The 25,924-nt window shown below is 37.3% G+C and overlaps 1 protein-coding gene and 1 pseudogene across 2 annotated transcripts in view; one reads left to right on the plus strand and one right to left on the minus strand.

The window, feature by feature from the left end:
• Positions 1-9,824, plus strand: part of LOC306885929 (ribokinase-like) — a 41,723-nt pseudogene extending 31,899 nt beyond the window's left edge. Inside the window, exon 8 of the transcript in view lies at positions 9,657-9,824. The product of the transcript in view is annotated as a ribokinase-like (transcript). The remainder of the gene's footprint in view (positions 1-9,656) is intronic.
• Positions 9,022-13,067, minus strand: LOC306885930 (large ribosomal subunit protein bL33m). The gene is made up of 4 exons (XM_079442754.1): positions 12,945-13,067; positions 12,616-12,634; positions 12,187-12,293; positions 9,022-10,543 (listed from the first exon to the last, which is right to left on the minus strand). Exons 1-4 carry the CDS (start codon positions 12,964-12,966, stop codon positions 10,494-10,496), a joined length of 198 nt encoding a protein of 65 aa, XP_079298880.1. The 5' UTR covers positions 12,967-13,067; the 3' UTR covers positions 9,022-10,493.
• Between the last annotated feature and the right edge of the window lie 12,857 nt (positions 13,068-25,924).

Consider the following 25,924-nt stretch of genomic DNA (forward strand, 5'->3'; position numbering starts at 1 on the left):
TCACTTTTATACTGATGATACTCAGCTATCTATTTATTTGCGACCCGATGAAACAAACCAATTTGTAAAACTAATTGAAAGTATAGTTGATATCAAAAACTGGATGACTAGCAATTTCTTACTGCTCAATTATGAAAAAACAGAGGTGTTGATTTTTGGACCAAAAACCTTTGCATGTAATAACCTAGATCACTGTCTAATACTTGATGGCTGCTCTGTAAATTCTTCATCATCAGTTAGGAACCAAGGCATACCTTTTGATAGCAATCTTTCCTTCGAAAAACATGTTTCTAGCATTTATAAAACTGCGTTTTTTCATCTTAAGAAATATCTAAATTATGACCTATGCTCTCAATGTCAAATGCAGAAACATTAATTCATGCATTCATGACCTCGAGGCTAGATTATTGTAATGCTTTATTGGGTGGTTGCTCTGCGTGTGTAATAAACAAACTCCAGCTGGTTCAAAATGCAGCAGCTAGAGTTCTTACTAGAACCAGGAAGTATGACCACATTAGGCCGGTTCTGGCAACACTGCACTGGCTCCCTATTAAAAATCGTATACATTTTAAGATCTTGCTAATTACCCATAAGGCCCTGAATGGTTTGGCACCTCAGTATTTGGCACCTCAGTATTACTCTTATCACACTGTAGTACTTCACGTCCGCTGTGATCTCAAAACTCTGGCCATTTGATAATACCTAGAATATCAAAATTAACTTCGGGTGGGAGATCATTTTCCTATTTAGCGCCCAAACTCTGGAACAATCTACCTTACACTGTTCGGGAAGCAGACATACTCTGTTAGTTTAAATCTAAATTAAAGACCCATCTCTTTAACCTGTCTTACACATAATACACTATCGCATTTCTATAATTCAAATCCATTAAAGGATTGTTAGGCTGCATTAATTAGGTCAACCGGAACCGGGAACACTTCCCAAAACACCCAATGTACTTGTTACATCTTTAGAAGAATGGCATCTACGCTAATATTAGTCTGTTTCTTTCTTATTCCGAGGTCACCGTAGCCACCCAGGTCCAGACTGTATCCAGATCAGATGGTCACTGCAGCCACCCGGATCCAGTCCGTATCCAGATCAGATGGTGGATCAGCACCTAGAGATGACCTCAACAGCCCTGAACGTCAGCGGAGACCAGGACAACTAGATGAGCCCCAGAGACTGATCCCAGTGAAGACCCTGTCTCCTAGACGGCCATTGGGACAAGACCACAGGAACCAGATGAGTCCTTTGCACAATCTGACTCTGCTGCAGCCTAGATTTAAACTGCTGATTTTGTCTGCCCAGAGGAGAATGACACTATTTCAACACACTATTTCCCCGTCTAAATACTGTAAATCTGATGTAAAGCCACCCAGCTTTATATCAAGCTCATTTAAAGCTGCTTTAACACAATTTGCATTGTTAAAAGCGTTATACAGATAATAGTGATTTGACTAGTGACTTGTGTACTGCAAATACATATGAGCATCATCACTGTGTCTGTCACACGACTCTGTTCCCCTTTCGGTAAAACTAACTGATGGTAAAACTAACTTTAAAGCTGAAGCTCGTGATTAAAGGGCGTTACATTTCCGATGCGTACTTCAGCAGCCATATAACCCTGCAGCCCAAGACTGGTTGCCCACTGAAGCTAAGCAGGGTTGAGCCTGGTCAGTACCTGGATGCGAGACCTCCTGGGAAAACAAGGTTGCTGTTGGAAGAGGTGTTAGTGAGGCCAGCAGGGGGTGCTCACACTGCAGTCTGTGTGGTTCCTAACGTCCCAGTGTAGTGACGGGGACACTATACTGTAAAAAGCACCGTTCTTCAGATGAGACGTTAAACCGAGGTCCTGACTCTCTGTGGTCATTAAAAATCGACATCCTGGCCAAATTTCCCCATTGGCCTCTGACCATCATGGCCTCCTAATCATCCCCATACACTGATTGACTTCATCACTCTGTCTCCTCTCCACCAATAAGCTTGTGTGTGGTGGGCGTTCTGGCGCAATATGGCTGCCGTCGCATCATCTAGGTGGATGCTGCACATTGGTGGTGGTTGAGGAGATTCCCCCCTTCTATGTATAAGCGCTTTGAGTACCCAGAAAAGCGCTATATAAATGTAACAAATTATTATTATTATTATTATCATTGTGGTGTTCGTCCAATCAAAATGCGCTGGGTCAGCTGGCTAATCAGAGCAGACTGTGCTTGTCGGAAGGAGGGGCTTTGTACAAAACTACGCATTTGAGCGAGGCGGGGCATAGAGGAACTACAATAATGTACAGTATTTGAAAAATAATGTTTTTTGAACATTAAAGCATGTCAACATATTCTGTTACACCAAAAACACAAAGTAATGGTCTTAAGAATCATTTGACCCCTTTAAAAAAATAAAATAAAATGTTTTTCTAAAATTTCCAAACCATACTGTTTAGTTAAAGTGTTTTTTTCTGTTTTTATGTGTATACATACAGTATGTATGTTTTTTACTTCACTCAGAGTAATGAAAGCATTTAATTATGGCTTTTATTTTGTCTGATCTTTAACCACAACACACTCATAACATATCTCTCATAAACTCACACATATAGAACGCAGCGTGTGATGTCCAGTCTCATCAGGGTAGGCTGCCCCTGGCTCCCCTGCCCTCTCTGGGTGACTCAGAGCTTAGCAGTGATCTACTCAGCGGGAGTCCGCCTGGCTGTGGTCTCCACGTGGCGGTCGGCCTGTTTCCGCGCACTTTGATGACCCCATAAATCCTGAGTTGTTTAACTCTTTTGGATGCCCTGATCCCTCTTCCAGTAACTCCTCCACAGTTTTCCCCCCACTTGTTAAAAACCAGGAGGAGGAGGGAACTGGGCCAAGTGCCAGATTCTATCTCAACAATTAGACAGGAGCAATGCATGTTTCCATCAGTTTATTTTCAAAGAATGATGGCATATCACTTTTTAAAAAGAAACTTTTTTGTGGTTATTTGGTCTGCCAGCAGTCCAAAAAAAGAGCTGTCGTCATCTTTATAACAGTATGTGGCAATTGTGTTTATTTGTGACGACTATCTTTAGTCATTAAAGAACATTCAATAGGAGGTTAAAGTGTTTACCATGCTTTTCTCCGAGCATAGTGGTATGAGTCACGAAGCCCAGCGATGCTCTGTGCTCCTTGGCCTGAATCCAGCATTTTCTGCAGTGTCACCAAATCTCAGTATTTCATACTGAACAACCCCTTGTTGTTCAGATAATAGGCATATAATTGCCTCAGCTCTGGTATTGCATGAATTGAATTCTGTCTTTTTGTTTATGTGGCTCAGTTTGCACAAATGGTTTGGGACAGAAATGAGAATATTCCAAAAATTCCATAAAAATATTGAAACACCTTGATAACAGCATCTGTTGTTGCTGAAAGTACTTCTCACTTTTGGGTCTGTCACACTTTAGATGTGAAAGAGGGGTAATCGTTTAAACATGGACTCTGTCACTTACTGAACCAAAAGACAATACATTTGCAGAAATAAGAACAGATACATGCTGTAGACGTCATGGACAACAATTGGTGACTTGGTGTTGGCGATATACTTCTTTGTGTTTGCTGACTGAATCATTCATTGGGTTGTAGACATTATGGCTTGTCAGTTCTTCAGCATGCATTTGAAGCGGAAAGAAGTTACGTGTTCACAACTGCTAGCTCATTGGTCATGGCAAGGCCATGAGAGACCGCCCATCAACAGCCACTTAGAAATTCTCAACTCTTTGTCGTTCCCAGTGGTTGCAAAGAGAGTTGGGCTGCCAGATGAGTGAGTAGGATCGCCAGATTCATGTTTGTTGTTGTTGTTGTTTGAGCGCATGAAAATTAATGAAAAAAGATGTGGGGGTTGCTAACTTTAACAACTTTTTATTTAGCTTCTGATTCCCTTAAGGGGACATTACGCATATCTCAAAGGGATTGTACCATTGTGTCCTCAAGATAAAGGAATCCTTTCTCTTGGACTAGAAGCAGTCTCAAGTTAAAAGGATCTTTTGGCAGTCTTTACAGCTTCACATCAGCTAGACACCCCTTCTGTGATCAAAAGCCGTGTGGTATGGCATTACATGAAAAGCACGGCAGAAACTATTGCATATCTGGAAAGGCAAATAAGTAAATAGTTTTCCTCTGTGTGGCTACCCACCTAAGATCATTCCCTTTCTTCCATAAATCTCACAAAGGCCTTCATATATTTAACACTGACCAACTCTTTCATGAGAAAGTGATTCTATCTGTAGGCTACGTGTGTGTTCACTGAGACCAAGCTCTCTAACAGCACACTCAGTTCAGATGAACTGTGGGTGGCCTGTGCTCTTGCATTTGGAGGTCAACCCAATTCCAGAACCTTGCCTTCAAGCTAGACAACACGGCTTGTAGTTTTTTCAGACAATCACAATCAGCCGAACTTCACCTCTATGAAAAGAGCCATAGAGGACCCACCACAGGGATCTTTACAGGAGACGGTGGTGGGTATTTACCGGAAAGCACTGCATGCCTCCAACCGACACTGATGTCATCACACCAAGAGACTGTAAATGAAACCCACAAAGAAGAACCCACACTGAGCCGCATTGGACAGCAGCCATTCTTTTGAGGGAAACTCTCTCTTAGCAACATGTGCCGTGGTGACACAAGATGACTACTTAGACCCCCAGTGTGTTCCTGAAAGATTAGACCATCAACAAACACTGAAGGTTTTACTGCATATCTCTCGGAACATCAATAGGATTGCCTTCAAATACTCTTTTTATGGTACACCAACCTTTTGGAAATTCTGATGGCTTGTGATAAGCAACAGAATATTATAGGTCATTCACTCAGTAACCTCAGATGGACGTTTTTGGTATTGAAGTTTTGAATGCCATCTTGATCTGTCAGTCATCCACTCCTTCCTTTTGTTTTTGGAAACTTTTACTGTATTTAGCCACTGCACTTGCAGATGTACATTGTTGTTGAGATAAAATGTAGCCTAGTTCTAACTGTGGTGACTATCCAGTTTTCCCAAGCTTTTACTCCAATGGCCATGATCATGGGCTACCACCAAATTAGATGTTAGTTTAATGTATCACATTGACAACTGACTTCAGCAGGCATTCGGAATCAATCGCGTTAATTTCCTTGCTTGCATATTTTCCACAGGAACACTGGTTTTATTGTGCACAATTCATCTGTGTTCCACAGAAAAGACAAACTTGTCTTATCCTCACTGAACCAACTTTCTTTCTTGGATGATGTCACCTTTTATATTTCAGCCCCACCCCTTTACTGATTCTACTCAAATAGCTCCATTCTGTCAGGACCTACTTTTCTTCATCTACTTCTCTCCCAATAGAAAATCAAGTCCCTGTCTACATTTTTCTTTTCACTTGGAAGTCCTTCAAATTAGAGAAATAAAATTGGTTGTAAACACTGTTTCAAATTTTTGATTTACAATTGTGTATTATGTATTGTTTTGCAGTTTGTAGTGTTGTAAAGTTAAACAATTTGCAGTCTTTGACTGACCACATCTAATAGTTTTGTCATATGATTGACTGACAGCTCTATATAACATTTACCAGAATGTGTCCAGGACTGTTTGGAAGCTACTGGGAGGAGTAGTTGTCACCAATGATACATCATGCTTCAGACAAATGTTGTCAGATGTCAGTCTTGCTTGCAAAGTCTAATCATGCGGCCTGTAAAGACAAAAGCTGCCCTTTTAAAGTAAATGATGATCATTTTTTAAATGAAGAACTGGAAAGCTTTGTTTTTGCATCATGTTGTTGAAGTGAACAAAGTAGTTTTTTTAAGTTCTTTTTAACACTCTCCACAATATATATATATATATATATATATATATTAAAATACAGGTCATTCACACTGTCTGTTCTGCTGCAACTAGAAGTAATAGATTTTTACTGGCAGTCGGTGATACAATGTGGTAGTGTCAAAGTTCAGAAAATTGTAATTCTGGAAACAAAACAGCATATTTGTTGGCAATGGAGCTGATCGTTCATGATGTTAATTTGTAGGCCATTCTTGTAGGTTTTTTAGAATGGCAGTTTTAGATTTACGAGTCTTAAGGTCTGTGGTTAACATTACTTTCACTGTTTGTTCAACAACATTAAATTTTATAGTCATACCTCATATACATTTCAAAGATGCTTTGTTGTTGTTGTCATTTTCATGTAAGTTGTTAAAAGGACTGCAACAGTTGTCCAATTGATAAATCAAGTAAACTCACAGCCTTGTGCTAGTTATTGTCCTTATCTAGCTACTTGTTAGCATGCTAACACAGCAGCAGCAAAATTGATGTTTTAAGGTTAATGTTAACCATATTTATTTAAAAAATAAGTAAATGAGTAATTAAATAAATCCCAGGGGACTACAAACTGAAGTGCTGTCTATGTATAGTTTTGCTACCCACCCATAAATTTAATAGGAGGAACAGCTACTATGGCCAATTTGACATCTAGCAATAAAAGCACCATTCCATCTTATTGGAGTAATAGAGGTGGGTGGAAGGATTCATCTGAACAAGGTGGAGACATTAAATAAATTTCATGATAAATTTTCTTTCCAGAAATTTCCTCATGATCACACCATGTCCAACTGCAGATGTTCTTCCATTTACTGAAACAGAAAAAATGCATGACTTAAGCCAAACTGGGCAAAGGTGGACTGTGATCATTTTGTAATGGATTCTTGTCTGCATAGGTCACTTAATTCAGTTATCAATCAGTAGGAGAGTGCAAACAGCTGTGGCCTATTGCCTTGTGGCTATATGGAGGAGACCGAAGGGACAGTCAGCGGTGTGTAATAAAGATTGATGGTTAAGAGGCGGGCCATTGAGATGAGTAATCTGGTAGACTTGTGAGAACCAGTGACAGGGCGATCTGCGGTTAAATCTGAGCACATCACTGCATTCTTCTGTGCTTTCCCATCATAAATTCAACACCCGACATCACCCCTCCCCCAGATCCCAGTCTACCCCCTGCAGGCATGGTAAAACTTGCCAGCATCCTTATCAATTTCCTACAAGTGGAGATAAAATAAAATAAAATAAAAAAAAAAATTAAAAAAAGGGGGGGGGGGGATAATTTTTTTGTCCTTTTAAAAATAAATTAAAATTTGACCCCTTGATAAGTTTGTTAAAAAAATATATATATATATATATATATATTCATAGAAATTCAGATGGATTTTTATCAAATTCAGTTATTTAAAATGACATTTCACAATATTGTTTTAATGTAGTTAATTGAATAAGGCTATGGAGGCTTTTTAGCATAGGAGACATCTTTCAAAAAACATCCAAAATTCCAAAATTGTTGCTAAAAAAATATATATATGTGCCCTCCATAAGTATTGGAACAGTAAAGACAAAATTGCTCTGTTGGCTGTGGAGTCAAGACATTTGCAAATATGATTAAAAGATGAATATGAGACAAAACTACAGAATGTCACATTTTATTATTAGCCATTTCAACACATACATGTTTTACCAAATAAAAAGAACAGCACTTTTAGAGTTCATCCCACTCATTGATGTGAGCATAAGTATTGGGACAGTTGAACATAAGGCAGATATAAAAGATTAAAAGCTATTATTTAGTTGCAGATCCCTTGAGCACAATCACAGCAGTGAGTCTGTGACCCATAGACATCACCAGACTCTTGGTCTCATCCTTTGAAATACTTTTCCCAGCCTTTAATGCAGCCAATTCCAATTGTTGCTTGTTTTGGGGAGTTTCTGCCTTTCCTCTTCAGCTGGTGAAATTCATGTTCACTTGGATTTAAATCTGGAGATTGAATTGGGCAATCTAAGACTTTCCATTTCTTTGCCCTTATAAATTCCTTGACTGAACTGGCAGGGTGTTTTGGGTCATTGTCCTGATGCAATATGAAGCACTTCCCAATGAATCTGGTGGCATTTTCTTGAATATTGGTAGGCAAGATGGTTTTGTACCCTTCCAAATTCATTCTGCTACTGTCATCATACATTAAGTCATCATTAAAGTTGAGAGGGCTTGTTCCAGAGGCAGCCATGCATGCCCATGCCATGACACCACCTCCACCATGCTTTACAGATGAGGCGGTATGCTTGGGATCATTGCACTTCTCTTTTTTTCTCCACATTTTTGCACTTAGATAAAGGTTCATCTTTGTCTCATCGGTCCATAAACACAGTTCCAAAACTCTTCTGGCTCATCTTTGTGCTTTTTGCAAACTCTAATCTTGCCTTTCTATTTTTGGTGCTGGTCAGAGGTTTGTATTTTGCTGTGTAGCATCTGTAATTCTGTGTCAAAGTCTCCTGAGGACAGTAGATTGTCAGAGCATCACCCCAGCTTTCTGGAAGTTGTTGGTGATTTTACAGACACGCCTTTTAAGATTCATTTTCACAGCTTTTATGATTTGTCTGTCATCAACTACTGTTGTTTTCTCAGCCGATCAGGTCGTTGTTGGTTGCTGGTGTCGCTGGTGGTTTCCAAACTCTTGATTTCTCCATGCCCTTTGTTTTTGCTAGAGCTCTAACTGACTTCCTCTTTTCTTTTAGCATCCAAAATGCTTGCTTTTCTCTCAAAGTCAGTTCCCTCATCTTCATCCTGATTTGTGTGTGTCATCATCGAATGCAAGATTCAGAATACAGAAGTAATGGATATAACTGATACGACACATTCCCTGCTTTTAATATCTGAAGAATTAATGCAACAGGACACAGCTGATCACTTAGAAAGACCTGTGAGGCAACTGTTCCAATACTTATGCTCACATCAGATAGAGGGATGCACTCTAAAAGTGCTGAACTTAGCTGGTAAAACATCTAATGTGTTGAAACGGCTAATAATAAAATGTGACATTCTGTAGTTTTGTCTCCTATTAATCTTTTAATCATATTTGTAAATGTCTTGACTCCACAGCCAACAGAGCAATTTTGTCTTTACTGCTCCAATACTTATGGAGGGCACTGTATATATATATATATATATATATATATATGATTTAGGTGGTTTTTTTTGCAATTTTCTTAATGCATGCTTTTGAGTTCGAGTCAAGCTATAACTTAGACATGTCAAGCTACATGAGATTCACCCAAAAATAAATACTCACCGAGTATACTGACATTACTAAGTAGGAAAGCAAACAAAAATGCACACACACACAAATGTCACAATGCATGTCTCAGCAAGTGCTCAGCCCACAACAGAAGACCTTTGCAAAGACTTTCGAGGCAGAAGGAGACCCTACATCACTGACAGAGGTCAAGAAAAGCTTAAAGCATGCATGTTGTTTCACTCTGACCCTGACATGTGCCCAAGTCAGCATTTACAGACTTACTCACATGCCTTGCACAACGGCAAACACACATGACTCGGCACACAAATAGAGAATTAAAGTCATGTCGTCATCATTAAATATTATCACAATCAATTGGTAATTTAATATTTATTTTAAGATTGACTCAATAAAATGTGTACATCGTGATGCCATTTGTTTCCCAGCTTTGTTTTACAAGTTACAACCTTTGGCATAGACAAGTATGACGGCACCCCCTGCTGTCATATTTGTTTCTCAAAGTTCAGTGTTCTTCTCTTCCGCATTATAAGCATTAATCTAAAGGCCACAAACTGAACTGGAAATATTTCTTAAAAGGGCTTCATTGGTGCTCTGGCTTTCTACATGGCCCGTTATCCCACAATGCCGCTGGAAGAGATGGCCAGGAGAGCCAACCTTATCGCAGCAATGTCTGTACAAACGGTCGGCACTCAAACATCTCTTCCATTTTGGAAGGATCTGCCAACTGAACTGTTCTGTAGGTGACCCTTGGCTTACAAACGCCACCATTAATCTGTGCACAGTGTCCACATAATTATTATTTGCATAATAAACAATACCATGTACTGGAGAGTTCTAGATAATGTAATTTCCTGGCATTATTTGTAAATGATGTTTAAATATGTCTGAAAATAAATAAAACCATGTCAATTTATGTGTAAAAAAAAAAAAAAAAAAAAAAAAGTACAAACAGCAAATGAACTGCTATTATTTTTGTTAAACAATTATGAACATTTTTTTCTGCTAAACACATTTTGTAGGCTAATTATTCCAACAAATCCACTTCAGCCTAAAGCAATCTGTCACTGAGTAGGTGGTTCATTGTTTGCAGTAGGTCAAAATTCTGACTTGGTACAAAAAAAGAAAACAAAAGAACCAAACAAATACAACATAATACACTTATTGTGATGGCCTTAACAGCACATTATCCTGACAGGATGTACAGCTCATTTCTCGTCACATTAAACCAGTCATCCACAGCTGCAGTGATGCAGGGTCTTTACTTTGATGTAAATCTTCTTCCTTCATAGTTGTTTAGTGACACTTGCATATGCTGGATGTTTATCATCACACCGTGGCAGTTGTTTTACACCAATAACACTTTAAAAAGTCAACTTTCTCAGTATCTGTATCAAGAGTTTCTCCCATTTTTTTTTAAAGAGATCGTATCTTCTTCTTCTCAATGAACAGGACATGTTTGTTCACTGTGGAGAGCAATGAAGAGAGAAACATTAAAACATTAACTGGAATAGGAACAGAATAATAAATAAATAAAAGAACACATTAATAAATTGATCTATTTTTAAACAGCCACAAAATGGCTACAAAATAAAACAATTTTGTACTTTGTGTTGACTTTGACACAGTCAACATATCGAAGGTATATTTTGTCATCATCGTTTAGGAGTATACAACCTCAGTGGTTTTCAAACGTGCATCCACAGACCACTCGAGAGAAAAAGATTTTATAAAATGTATTTTGCAAGGCAGTCATTGGTAGCATCTTAAATTAATATATTTTTTAAATATGTAAGACAATATTTAAAGTCCTCATGAAATCAAAATTTGCAATATTTATTTTGTTAGCGCACATTGTTAGTTTTAAGGTCAACAATTAATCCATGCAAATTAATAATAAATTGTTTGTCTTGGTAATCTTTAATCAAAATCGGATCATTTGCTTCTGCTCTGGAATGACATTCCTTCTCTGATGATGTTAGTTTGACGGCACGGGCAGAATATGCTAAACCATGCCCCTCCAACTGATAGTTTGCTGCGAGTAAAAGATGAAAGGATGAGGGCAAACATTTAACCCCCGCCCTCTATTCAATATTCCGTTTCATTTGGAAATACGTCACTATACTGAAATAAAGTCGGCAGCAACTTCCGATTCACATGGACTTAACACATTTACCAAATATTATTACCTTGCCTTTCTGCTTTCTAACGAGTTCACAATTATTTACTCTAATGACAGAAACTAAAAAACTAAACCTTTATGTGTATTGAAAAATATTTAGGTGAAACTTTACAATAGATCTCCCAGGTTTCATTTGTTAGACAGTTATTTAGTGTATTAGTTAATACATTAGCTAACATGAACTCAATACTTCTACAGCATTTATGAATATTAGCCAGTGTTGATTTTAAAAGTTAAAACAAATTTGTATTTGTTGTTAACATTAATTAATGCACTGTGAACATGAATAAACAATGAAGAATTATGTTTTTTTAACAAACATCACCAAACATAAATGAATGCTTAAAATATCTATTGCTCATTGTTAGTTAGCTAGTGCATTCACTAATGTCAACAAATGAAGAGTTCATGTTAGACAGTGCATTAATTTAACCAGAAACAACTTTTGATTTTAAAATGTATTAGTAATACTGAAATTAACTAAATGAGATTAATAAATAAAGTATATGTAGTGTTCATTTTAGGTCAACTCGTGTAGCTAACCAATGTAACAATTAAAAAAAGTGTTACCAATATTTATTGATAAGTGTTTGTGGTGATAGATCACTAGGGTTTTAAAGCAATATTGTCTGTAAAACAACTGTAGAATGACATTTATTGCAAATATTAATTCAAAGGTTTCAGGTTTCTTTTAATAAAAAGATTTCTGGTTTCTATCGATGTAATACAAAGTGAATGTTTTTTAATACAAACTGATGTGAAATTATTATTATAATTATTTTTTAAATTGATAAAATAAATGTTCCATCACACCTCTATATTTAGCAATAAGGTACCTTCAAAGTGATCATCATATTTGGTGTTCTTTGGAAATCAATTCAGGGGTTTGCCATTATACTTAACAATGACATGAAATGTTCACCTCACCTATGGGGTCATGCTTTCGCAAAACCAGTTTGTCCCTCAATCGGCCCCTCTTCGTGTTAAAAGAGTAACCTGTGCCAGCTGCACTCATCATCTGAACCAGCAATGTCCTGAAACACAAGAAGCCACAGGTAAATACAAAGCACTAACTTCAATGTGTCTGGCATAAAACAAGACATTAAACCAAGGAACAGGAACGAGTTTTTAAATCAAGTGTTTAACCAGACCTACCAGAATAAACTGTTAAGTTGTTAAAGGTGACAATTATATAATGTTCAGCAACATTAGACAGTGAAATGTATTATTCTGCATACTCTCCGTTTGAAATGTAATAAATGAATCATATATAAGAGCTCAACATGGCATCTTGTATATTAGTACAGCACAGTTTCAGTATGTAAACAAGTGCAATGAAGATGTGGGGATACTCACTTAGATTTGCTCTTGGCAACTAAATGGAGAAAGAATTAAAGAGGAAGCAAAACAAAACAGTAATTAGCGCATCTAACAGTGTACTGTAATGAAACATATGATGCACATATGTACGTGTTTAATATTTTCAAATATGTGTGGTATATACTCCGAAATATTTGAATTTCGACATTTTAATAATGTGCAAATATTATACATTTAAACTGGCAACTTATTAGCCGCTAATCAATGCATCTGTTCTGCAGTTTACGCGTTTTGCCCGCAGTTATGATGTTTTGCGGATATTTTTAGTTTCATATTGTAAATATTATCATTATAGGTGTACTCACAGTTTATAGTAGTGAGAAACATTCTTATTCTTATTCTATAACAGTTCAGAAGTAACCGCTCCGAAATGTCACATTGAGCTCCTCCGACTTACAGTTTCCGGCTAAACCGCCAATACTTCCGGTGTCATGTGCGTCATCGGGACGAAAGTAATTTTAAGTTATGTATGTCTTTAACATGTGGATATGAAAGGTGAATATGTGAACATAAAAAGCTTTAAAAATGAATAAAAAGAAAGAAAATAAATAAATAAATGATGCCACATTTAAAAAATATATATATTAATAAAATTATTTTTTATTTGTTTTGCTTTTTAGTCGGGAGCGGCTGGGTTATCACTAGATGAACACCGGACTGCAAAAACAATGAATTAAGTGTCTGTAGGCAAAATATTAAGGTATGATATAGAAACGTTGAAAATGTAGTGGTTAAATATCCGTGAAGTCTGTAATTTACTGTATAGATAATAAAGCTTTATACATTTTTTTAATAGTGGTTCTCAACTGGAGAATCATTATGGGCTGCTGTTCTTAAATGAAAAAAAAAGTTAATCCAAATATTAAAATTGACCTAACTATACAGTTGGGATTGTGAAATGAAACATCTTTTAAAATAAAAATCCCATGTCTTGTTTGTTTATGTCAAATTTTCAGTGCAGAATTGCAATATATCATTAGGTATTAGACTTTATGTATTGGGTCCTGCAGAAGCTCAATTTAAATAATTATTAACAAATAATATAAACGCGATTTAAAATACATTTAAAGGGGTCATATGATGCGTTTTTAAAGATCATTATTTTGTGTATTTGGTGTAACAGAATATTTTGACATGTTTTAATGTTCAAAAACACATTATTTTTCAAATACTGTACATTATTGTAGTTCCTCTATGCCCCGCCTCTCTCAAACAAGCTCCTCCTTCCGACAAGCACGGTCTGCTCTGATTGGCCAGCTGACACAGTGCATTGTGATTGGCCGAACACCACAAGCTGCGTCGGAAATACGCGCCTTTCCATAATCGCGAGCTTTAGCTTTTAAAATTATAGTAAAGACAGTTAATAATGCTGTTAGTTTTACCATCAGTTCAAGTGACAGACACAGTGATGAAGCTGTGTATATGTTTGCACACAAGCCGCGGTTGTGACTGTGTCTCTCTCTCTCTCTCACACACACACACGCACACACAAGACGCGCAAAATTCCGCATTTATACAGTCAATAGCAAATACTTAATAACAAAACATACAGTCCTGATTCAGTGAACCTCATCTCCTAGGTTCATGAAACGGTCGTCCATAAAATGCGTTGCTGTTCTGTTGTAAGTCATCCTAATGATTCCTAAATGCATCTAATTTCTGAAGGCCAAATGTGCTTTTGCTTTCACCTAGAAACCAGTGGCGGCTGCTGGTCTTTCAAAGAGGGGAAGCTCATTTTCGGCCTACATCATACAAATTGTCCATTTATTTATACGTAAATTCTGCCCTACATTCCTTTTCATGAAAATGCTCTGTGACGCTGTCGTACCACCTAGGCGTCTTTTCCAGTGACTTGACCAGTGTCCTCTCAATGGCCAGCAGAGCTAGGCTGCTTAAACGGTCTTGGCCCATTGTGTTACGGGTATAGGACTTGAGCCGCTTTAAACAGGAGAAGCTCCTTTCTACACCTGCAGATGTAGCTCAAATTGTTGCCACTAATGACAACAGTTTGTAAAGAAAACTGTCCAGCTCCATGTCTTTAACGCTCTGGGGTTTGAGGGTGTTTTGGGGGCCTGGAGATTTTTTGACATGCCCTGACATTTGTGCTTTTTTCAGTTTCTTATAAATATATAAATGGCTAAAGTCTAATAACACTGTAAACAGCACAAACTGGGCTACAATAATATGTTAGCAGCACTTATGTACTTGATTTTGTTTTCGAGAAAGCAACGTTTATGTGTGGTTAGTAAAAAACTAAATTGTTGAAGTCACTAAAATAAGGCCACAAAACACATACAGAACATTTGTTCACAAGACTTCTGAGAACTGAATCTTGTAGCCTAGAATTTTTGCTTCAAAATAACGTGAAAATCATCTTGTTTATTTGCTCACAGAAAACAATATATTGATTTAAATTTCCTAAGACACTTTTTGAGTAAAAAGGGTCTATGCGAGAAGGCATCAACCTTCACATTCACACCTGAGAAGACAGGCCTGCATAATGAGCTTCATAATGAGCTTCATAAAGAGCTTCATAATGAGCTTCATAATGAGCCATTCAGTCAAGTATGTGACTGAGAGGAAGAGTTACAAGAAAGAATATGAGGACAAAATAATATTATTATTTTTTTGTAGTTTATTAAGAATATATTTAGCTATCACACAAAATAACTTGAGATTCACTTGTGAGTGCAGTTAAACATTTTATTAGGAACAATCAAAGCTGTCTTTCAAAGCTGACTTTTTAGCATCATTACTCCAGTCACATGATGCTTCAGAAATCATTCTATTCTGATTTGCTGCTAAAAAATATTGTTATTCTTATTATTATTGTTGTTGAAAAGAGGTAAGAAGATTTTTTTTTTAATGATTAGAAAGTCCAGAAGAACAGCATCAAAACTCATGGAGTATTTTAGTTAGTTTCGCGTAAAAGAAAAAATGAGACAGCCCGCACCGGTGGGTTAAGGAACACCAAGTAATCACACAGCTTTCTCCTGTTATGATGAAAACTGGCAATTTCGCCAAGCAAATACCAAGAAATAGGTTGCAGCAGTTTGTCTTTCGACTACACTTGCAAAAAATCTGCTATGGGTCTGAGCTCGAATAGCTTCAATGACTTCTTATAGGAGATGCAGTCTTTTGACAGACCCTCCAATCATCACGCAGAAGCCCGGACTCCAGCCCCGCCCACTCCTCCATTCACCCCCAGAGACGCTGAGCGTCCGGGGGCGGGACATAATCGCAGCATTTATCCAATGACTGTCTAGTTTTGAAGCACTGAAAAAAACTGTTCAAATCAGCCCCATAGAAGTCAATGGACGCTGGGCTTCAACAGGCAAATACACTGATGCTACGGGAGTATATGAGAAGGAAATCTAGTCAGCTGCTATATGTAGCTGATTCTGAACGAACTCGTCTCTGAGATGAACGTGTTCTAACGCATTTTTAATCAATAAAATGTTAACACAATAGTACATATTTGACCATGAATTTTTTGACATTATAGGGGAAGCCGAGCTTCCCTTGTAGTCTTAAAGAAATCCCCACTGCTAGAAACACACACGGTTACTGAAACCACCCTTCTTTCTTTGCATGAACATTTGGGGCATTATGCAAATCTCCCCACATCGTGACATAGACATGTGTTTGAACGAGCCGTTTTAGGGGGGCGTGGCAGAGTCTTAACTTTGATAAAGAATATCTCTTTGGGTTTGAGACTTTAGTCTTTGCAACTTCAGGGATATTATCTATGCATAATCAGTTTGTAATACTCCAAAGAGAAAGGAAAACTTGAAATCGCATCATATGACCCTTTTAACTCATGTAGTAGAGTATGACATCATAGTCATATGTTCCATTTCCAGAGAGCACAAATGTATACCTTCTATGCACTGTAAAGGATGACGATTATAACAATAATGGCACAGAGGAGAATGACAGCCAATATTTAAAGAGCTCTAGCATTTAAAGCAGCAGACAAAATAACTGCAACATGCTTATAATAAACACAACATTATCGTCCATTTGTGTGGATGCTAAAGGCCCCAATGTACTTACTGTGAAGTTCATTTCCATTCTTCACTTAGGAGTAAAAATAAATTTGAAATTTAAAATTTTTGCAACAAAAATGAGAAATGAGAAAACAGAAATAAAGGAAGTTAAAAAAGCAGTTAGGGAAGCATCTGATCAGCTGTAAATATGTTTGCTAGCGCTGCAATTCAGTACTCCAGACAAGTCAAGTCAATATTATTTGAATAGCGCTTTTAACAATGCAAATTGTGTCAAAGCAATTTTACATCGGCTTGATATAAAGCTGGGTGGCTTTATATCAGCTTTAAAGTATTTAGACGGGGAAATAGTTTGTTGAAATAGTGTCATTCTCCTCTGGCCAGACAAAATCAGCAGTTTAAATCTAGGCTAAAGCAGAATCAGATTGTGCAAATGACTCATCTGGTTCCTGTGGTCTTGTCCCGATGACCGTCTTGGAGACAGGGTCTTCACTGGGGATCAGTCTCTGGAGCTCATCTAGGTGTCCTGCTTGTAGAGGTCATCTCTAGGTGCTGATCCACCATCTGATCTGGATACGGACTGGATCCGGGTGGCTACGGTGACCTCGGAATAAGAAAGAAACAGACTAATATTAGCGTAGATGCCATTCTTCAAACAATGTAACAAGTACATCGGGTGGTTTGGGAAGTGTTCCCGGTTCCGGTTGACCTAATTAATGCAGCCTAACAATCCTTTAACGGATTTGAATTATAGAAATGCGATAGTGTGTATTATGTGTAAGCCAGGTTAAAGAGATGGGTCTTTAATCTAGATTTAAACTGACAGAGTATGTCTGCTTCCCGAACAGTGTTAGGTTGATTGTTCCGGAGTTTGGGCGCTAAATAGGAAAACGATCTCCCGCCCGCAGTTGATTTTGATATTCTAGGTATTATCAAATAAAGCGTGAAAAGTAAGGGTCCAAGTACTGAGCCTTGAGGTACTCCACACTGCACTTGTGATTGGTATGATACCTCTTCATTTACTGCCACAAATCACATGATGTTTATTTACAGTGGGTTAAATGAGTAACACGTCACCATTTTTCTCAGTAAATATATTTCAAAAGGTGCTGTTGACTTGAAATTTTCACCAGATGTTGGTAACAACCCAAGTAATCCATACATACAAAGAAAACGAAACAAAACAAAAGTTCAGAAATTAAGTTCTGTGTAATAAAGTGGAATGACACAGGGAAAAAGTATTGAACAGGGAGGTGCAAAAATGCATGGAAAGCCAAGACACCAGCTGAAATCTATTAGAAATTAGAAAGCAATCCTGTCCCTTGTCAGTGGAGATTAATATTAGCTGCTTCAGTCCCAACACCTACAGGATGATAAAGATGAAACAAGGGTGGACATTTCAGCAAGAAACTCTCAATTGGTTTCAGAGAAAGAAAATAAAGCTGCTAAGCTGCCCAGCCAATCACCTGACTCGAATCCAATAGAAAATAAGAACTAAAGATCAGAGTTCATAGAAGAGGCCCACAGAACCTTCAAGATTTGAAGACTTTGTGGAAGAATGGGCCAAAATCACACCTGAGCAATGCATGGAACACTTGGAAATTATAATTGGGAGCATTCGGTCTTATGTTTAATTACGGTTCTCAGTCCCACAACACCACAGTGTGTACGTGATCTTAACTGCAAGCTCTACTTGCTGACCAGCAGCTCATATTCAAGATTTACTAATGTGGGAGGCAGTTTCTCTAGAAAGAAAGACGACTGGTAGAGGGGAAGCGATACTGCCAAAAGGAAGACCTTCACAGGGTTCAGGAAATTAATTGTTGGATGGGCCACACTGCTACCAGCTGGCAGGATGTGTCTGAAATTGCCTGCGTCACTAGTTTATGGTTCTGTGGAGAGACCTTACAGTGGCAGAAGAAACATTTCATTCAGCCTGCTAAATTAGCTCACATCTTCCCAGATTTTATTGACGGAACTACCCTGCTTACTGACACTGACACAAGAAACATGTCATCACAGCATGCTGCAATAGACACATGTGCAAGAGAGACGGTGCCAGATCAGATCTGCCTACAGATTATTTTGAAATGCTGAATATTCCACAATTATGAAATAGACATGTTGTTTTTCCTAAATGTTTATCTCTTTTTCTGAAATGGAGAAGGTTCAAAATTAGTTTAATGTTAAATTCACATATAATTAACCCAATAAAGCCTACTGTATAATAAGGCCTCTAAATTATCAACATAATCAAAGCTTTGGTGAAAACACAATTACACAATCTTCTATATGCCTTGTGTTGTCTGAGTTGTGGCTGTTCTCACATGAGTAGAAAACTCTTTGGATGTGTTTGTGACAAACAAACAAAATCCAGATTTAGTATTGAGTGATTGCTCCTGTCTGCCGTTCTGCTGAGAGGTTTGCAATTGTAGCTCCGTGTAGCTTCACTTTCTGCTGAATTTTACTATCACTCTCTGTTGTTTAAAGTGATAAAATGTAATTGTAAGTAATCTTCCTGATTTATCTCAATTCCTCAGTATATCCAATAGCTCAGATCAACTTGATGATGTAACAGACACTATGGACTCTCTCTTTTCTAGCACTTTAGATACAGTTTCTCCTTTACACTTAAGGAAGATCAAAGAAAACAGTCTGACTCCGTGGTATAATGAGGTAAATCTTATTTACCACGTTCAAAAAAACGTGGTAAAATCTTATTAACTACTTATAAAGCGTTCTCAAAACTCTGGCGGTTTGATAATACCTAGAATATCAAAATCGACTGCAGGCGGCAGATCCTTTTCCTATTTAGCGTCCAAACTCTGGAACAATCTACCTAACACTGAATTCAATAATGAAATGCCTTCACTGAAAATTGAGTGTTTAATCTTAATTTTATACATTACTGACAGTCTATCCTCAAATTTGATACTGTTAAGTGCTTTGACACAATCTGTATTGTTAAAAGCGCTATATAAATAAAGGTGACTTGATTTATCTGATGGATAGTTTATACTTTATCATTTAATTTAGTTCTAAAAACGTCCTACTTCAGGTGGCGGTACACGTCTTTTAATGTGAGATTTTTAACGATTTTCAGAAAAAACTTTTATATCGTTAGTAGGGCTGTCAGTTTAATGCCTTAACTTAATTAATTAGTAATGAAAAAATAACGCGATTAAAATGTTTTAACGCAGTTAAAGCACTGGCCCCACCCCCAAATCTATATCATATTACATTTCATACAGTGGACTGTTAACAAATATGATGCAGGATAACAACTCCATAAAGTTATGCCCTAAAAATCAAGATATTCGGGCAAAATAACCCTAAAAATACCCCTTTATGAGTTTTTGTCTTATATTTCTATTATGTGATAAGCGATATCACACCAGGGAGAGCAGTATCTCACGAGTGCTGTTTTTGTCACGAAGAACAAGTGCAAATGTGACTTTATATAACAGTTCAGTAAATAAGAAGTTAATGTTGTTGTCAGTAATCTGTCGTGTATGTCATGTGTTCCCGCCTCTTGTGTCCATATTTGGTTTGTTTCCTGTCCTTGTTATATGTAATCATTTGTTAATCCTTGTCCAGCCGTGTTCGTCTCGTTATCTATGATTATCCCCTGTATATTAATCCTGTCTATTCAGTTTGATTTGGTCTGGTCTACTCGGTACTCCGAGTAGACCAGTTCACCAAAAATAAATACATACTGTCATCATTTACTCACCCTCACTGACTTTCTGAAACCTGAATTAATTTATTTTGTACAACATAAAATAAGTTATTTTGAAGAATGGTGATAACTAAGCTGTTTTGGTGACCAGTTACTTTCATTGCATGAACAAAAACTACTGAGATGTTTCTTAAATTTTCTTCTTTTATGTTCCATACTTTATGTTGTGGCCTAAACATTTAACACAATAGCTTTAAATTATATTTTGGGGGTATTTGCACAGCCAAATTTAGTTTGCTGTTAGATTAATTAATCGCAGCATTCTCTAATTAATTAGATTAAAACATTTATTCGACTGACAGCCTTAATTGTTAGTTATAGTATTGTTAGTTATAGTTGTTAGTTATCCCCCCCCCCCCCCCCCCCCCTCCAAAAAAATAAAAATAAAATTATCTTACATTTTGGTCCTCTGAATATTATAATTTTTTCTCTGGATAAAAAGGTTTTTCTGCTTCATATTCCTTTATATGAAACTATATGAGCTATAAAAGCCTAATGTATCAAATATGATAATAAAAAAAAAAACCACATAAGCAAACCTTTTCTGGATTTTTTTTTCTTCTGGAAAATAATTGTTCGGAGAGTCTTGTAGACTGCAGGTGCTCTCACAGAGTGTGCTCTCAAATCACATTCTGTCCCTGCTAGTTTGACTGAGTGGGCTGTGATGTCATACGGAGGTTGCCATGGTGATGGCAGTTCAGAGAACCAGATGATGTTGTACCCTCTCATTGAGTCTTCCATATGTAACAGGTTTCTGAATTAGAACAAAAGCATTTCATGAAATTTATTTTAGAATACTACTGCAAAGTAAAAAAAAAAAGTTTTTATAGAAGAAAGCACTGCCTTCAGCTTTCAGAATGGTTAAGCCTGAATATATATATATCTATATATATAAATATATTATCAGGCTGCAGGTAAGAAAATTCACTGAAATGTGTTATTTTAGATCCAAGACAGACCTGGGCCACTAAGATGGATTTTATCAAGTAACAACAAAATGTTACACAATAAAAAATACCTGAAAGGCACAGAATGTAACAAGGTACACAGTTGCAAAAATAAATAAATAAATACTAATAATAAGTAAAATAAAAAAATAAAAAAATCTTCCTCTCGCATTACTCATCTGCATCTTATGAGCACAACTCTCACATTACCACTCATTAATGCATTAGTACAGAAGTGTCAAATGCCTCAGTCGCAGTCTGTGTGGATTTAGTTCTCATCAATGGATGCCTCTCCCATCTGTCTTCCACTTTCGGAAGCCTCTCTCTTTTCCGTGACGCAAGCGGGAGTGGGAGAGGGGAGATATCCTGTTCCCACTGAGGGGAGAGTAGGCTGCTGACATCTGCCACGAGGAGAAAGAGGAGGCAGAGAGAAAACATGAATGAAAGAAAGGAAAAGGGAGGGCAAAATAAAATCAGTCCACTCGTACACGTACAGTACTGCTGGAGACCTACTGTGAAACCATGGAACGGTTGAACAAATACAAATGCTAATGGTCTGTTGAAAATAATCAGAGGTTGGTGGAAAGACTGCGATTGATACCAAGACAGACTGTTTAGTTCACCCCAAAATTAAAATGTTATCATCATTTACTCATGTTGTTCACCAAACCTGAATGATTTTATTTATTTTTTTTTCTATAAAATGCAAAATAATATATTTTGAAGAATGTTGGTAACCAAACAGTTGCTGCTTGCCATTTCCTTCCATAGTACTTTTTTCATATTGGAGTCAAATGTTACCAGCAACTGTCTGCAATAAAAACAACAACAAAAAAACAGCATATGCAGGGGCCTGTACCATGAAGCCGGTTTAGCTGGCTATCCAGGTAAGTTTCAGTTTAGTTTGTGCCAACTCTGGGTTTTAGGTACCATGAAAGTGGTTTGGCTTTTAGCAGTGTTCATCGCCATAGTAACTTGCGCTCCACAGCTAACCTGCTCCGGGGCAGGTTATGTTCTGGTTTAGAGATCTCAAACCGAAATTTGACCAATCAGCTTCAAGCAAAGTGACACATCTCTGACGCAATAAAGCCACTCCTCCAGTTTCTCTTACTCCAAATTAAAGAACGCTACATAATAAAACATTTTTAAAGATAAAATCATCAGATTTTTAGAGATGATTATTTTTTATTATTTATATAATTATACCCTTAATCCATTACACAAGCCAGTTTAATTAAATAGTAATTATTAAGCTTTTATTTTAAATTAATCTAAACATATAGATAATATGAAATATAAATACGTTTTAGAATCAATAGCTGTAAACATGACTACATATGAGTTTAGATTTTTAAGTGTTGTTATATCTATAAATATTATAAACTTTACAAATTTGACTTGCACTTATATGGTAAGATAAGTTTTCCTCTTTCATGGATCGATTGTTTCATCTTGCTGTGTAAATGTGTTTAAATTCTTCATATTGTTCAATCTTTTAATCTTTGGTAGTGAATCACACTGACTCTCATGAGAAGTGAATCACAGTTTCAAGGCATGTGATTGGCTGCTCATTACTGATGTCACACATGCATGTGCACGAGCTCCATTAACTCAGGATCAAGCCTGAGTTGACAGAGAAAGTTGATGATCAGCTTCATGGTACCAACAAAGCTGGATTGGACTGGTTTGGTTTTGTCAACTCAAAACTAATCCTGCAACCCTGAGTTTGTTCAGCCACCATCATGGTACAGGCCCCTGGTCTGGTATGTTTTGAGCTAGTTAAAGCTGGTCCTCAGCTGGTTATAAGCTGGTTATGAGCTGGTTTAAACTGGTCATGTGCTGGTCCTAAGCAACTAGCTCCTGCTCAGAACCAGCTCAGGACCAACTTAAACCAGCTAATGACAGCGCATAAACTGTTTTTTTTTTTTTTTAAATAACAGGGTGATTACCAATATTCTTCAAAATAACTTTGTGTTTGTGTGTGTTCAGTGGGAGAAAGAAACTACTACAGATTTGGAATAGGTTTGGAGGGTGAGTAAATGATGACAGAATGTTCTTTTTTGGGGAGGGTGAACTATTTGTTAAATCCTTTTCTGTGGTAAAATTTGACACCTTTTGTCTCCACTCCATCCATCACCTAGCAACTGATGCCAAGGTTACTGGAAGTAGCACCCCAAACACATCCGTGCTTTTATTAACCCAGCCGTAGATTAGTCACTGGAACATTTCTGATTGCTTCCGTAGTTCTGACATTGTATAAGCATTACTTCCCTTGAAGAAATTTGAATCATTTACATGCGGTTCACTAAAGTGTTTAATAGTCTTCTTGATTTCATACAGTACATCAATAAAAGCTGACAAAGAATATGCTCCTTTTTTTGTCCTATAGGAGTTATATACAAAAGTGAGCTACTGGGATGTTACTAAACAAGTGTGTTAGTGGTGCTGCTAGCACTCATATAATATCAGGGACTGGAACAAACCACTTATTATAAGTATTCAACAAAGGCATGAAACTCAACATGCAAGTTTGTGCTGTGCTACTTGTAAAAGCAATTGGACCTCTGATTTTCACCAGATGGATGATAAAATGAGCAAAATTATCCAAACGAATGCTGCAGAGATGATGTGTCTTTGTATGCCAAAACCCAGAAATTAGTTTTTAGCTCTGGTTCCATCATCCTGAAGTCAGTGAGTTTTTAATTAAATACGCCTGTGGTTAATACAGTATATTAGATTCAACTTTATTGTCATTGCACATGTAAGGTACAGGGCAACGAAATGCAGTTAGCATCTAACCAGAAGTGCAATAAGCAGAGGTACAGGATATACAGTGCCTACAATATGTTACATATGTACAGAAATATACAGATAAGGCAGTAGTACTATGGACATAATTTACACATTTTTAAATACTATCAGTATGATATACAGATGGGTGATATGAACATACTATACAGATGGATTGTACAGTAAATGTATGTACACTATGAGCAAAAACTATGAATATAATTACAAATGGATATGAATAAGCTATACATTAAGATATATAAATACTAGTGCAATGAACATTGAAAGTGCATAGAAATAAAAATTTCCAGTGCATAGTACTCAGTGTGTGGATGTTTTTATATTTTTGTTTTTTAACCGATTTAATGATGGGGAAGGGTGAAGAGTTTGTAGTGGTGTGTGAGGGGGGTATCATTGGGCAGAGTTTAGTAGGGAAACAGCTGTAGGGAAAAAGCTGTTCCTGAGTCTGCTTGTCCTTGTTCGGAGGCTCCTGAAGCGCCTCCCAGAGGGCAGTAAGTTAAACAGTCTATGGTCAGGGTGAGAGGAGTCCTTAAGAATGCCGCGAGCTCGACGTAAACAGCGTTTTCTCTGGACGTCCTCAATGGCAGGGAGTGGTGTCCCTGTGATGCGTTGGGCGGTTTTCACCACCCTCTGCAGTGCCTTGCGGTCAGCAGCTGAGCAGTTCCCATACCAGACTGTGATGCAGTTGGTCAGGATGCTTTCAATTGCACACCGGTAGAAGTTCACCAGTATGGTTGGAGACAGGTGGTTCTTCTTCAGTGTCCTAAGGAAGTAGAGGCGTTGGTGAGCCTTCTTGACTAGGCTGGATGTGTTGGTGGTCCAGGTCAGGTCCTCCGAGATGTGGGTTCCCAGGAACTTGAAGCTGGAGACACGTTCAACAACCATCCCGTTAATGTGGATGGGGTCATGCGTTCCACTTTTCTTCTTCCTGAAGTCCACAATAAGTTCCTTTGTCTTGCTGGTGTTGAGGAGCAGGTTATTGTCAGCGTATAGACATATAGATATATATGTGTGTGTGTGTATATATATATATATATGTGTGTGTGTGTATAATTTCTTTTACTTTTATTCTATGAATAAAATACATCAGTAATACCCCCTTTTAAAGCTTTTAATTGTCTTGAAAAAAGTGGCTGAATGGGACTACAGAGGTTGTTATGAACATTAAACATCACGTTGGACATGTACTCTCAAGTACTCACTGGTTTGCAATAATCACACACTTCTAGCAATTCTAAAACAGACATTTAGGGATTTTTTTTATTTTTTATTCAAGACTGAAAAAGTTATTGGAAGCTTAAAAGTGATGACGCTGAAGTCACCATACAGAGAAACAAAACTTTTGACATACATAAATCTACTCTTGATAATAGCTTGATATTGATTAAATAAAACAGCGTATTATATTTAATAACTGTGCAAGACTGTGGAACAATTGGAGCAATCGAAACCTTTGCTCTGAATCATTTCTGAAACTTGCTCTGAATCATTTTATTAGAAGGTCAATTTAATTTCATCCAAAAAATATTTCCGTTTTCCCAACAGTTTCCATTTTGCTAAACAGGTCTCTATTTTATGGCATGCACTTAGACATCACAACTGCACATCATTTTTAACCACTAAAGCTGACATTGCTTTATTTTGTAACCTTCGAAAACAAGCAGTATGCTGATATGCACACCCACACATTCTTCAAGAGGATATGGTCATTTCCTGTCACCAGCAATGTCATCATCACACTTTAACAAAATTGAACAGAAGTCATATAACTATATATATCA

This window comes from Barbus barbus (assembly GCF_936440315.1).
Source record: "Barbus barbus genome assembly, chromosome: 20".
In the NCBI taxonomy this organism is placed as follows: domain Eukaryota; kingdom Metazoa; phylum Chordata; class Actinopteri; order Cypriniformes; family Cyprinidae; genus Barbus; species Barbus barbus.

What these genes read in the sequence shown, in the direction of transcription:
- LOC306885930 (XM_079442754.1), bottom strand. Translation starts at nt 12,966, where the DNA reads ATGTTTCTCACTACTATAAACT. An exon ending in GCGAAAGCATGACCCCATAG is followed by an intron (nt 10,544 to 12,186) that starts GTGAGGTGAACA and finishes TGCTCTCCACAG; the next exon opens with TGAACAAACATGTCCTGTTC.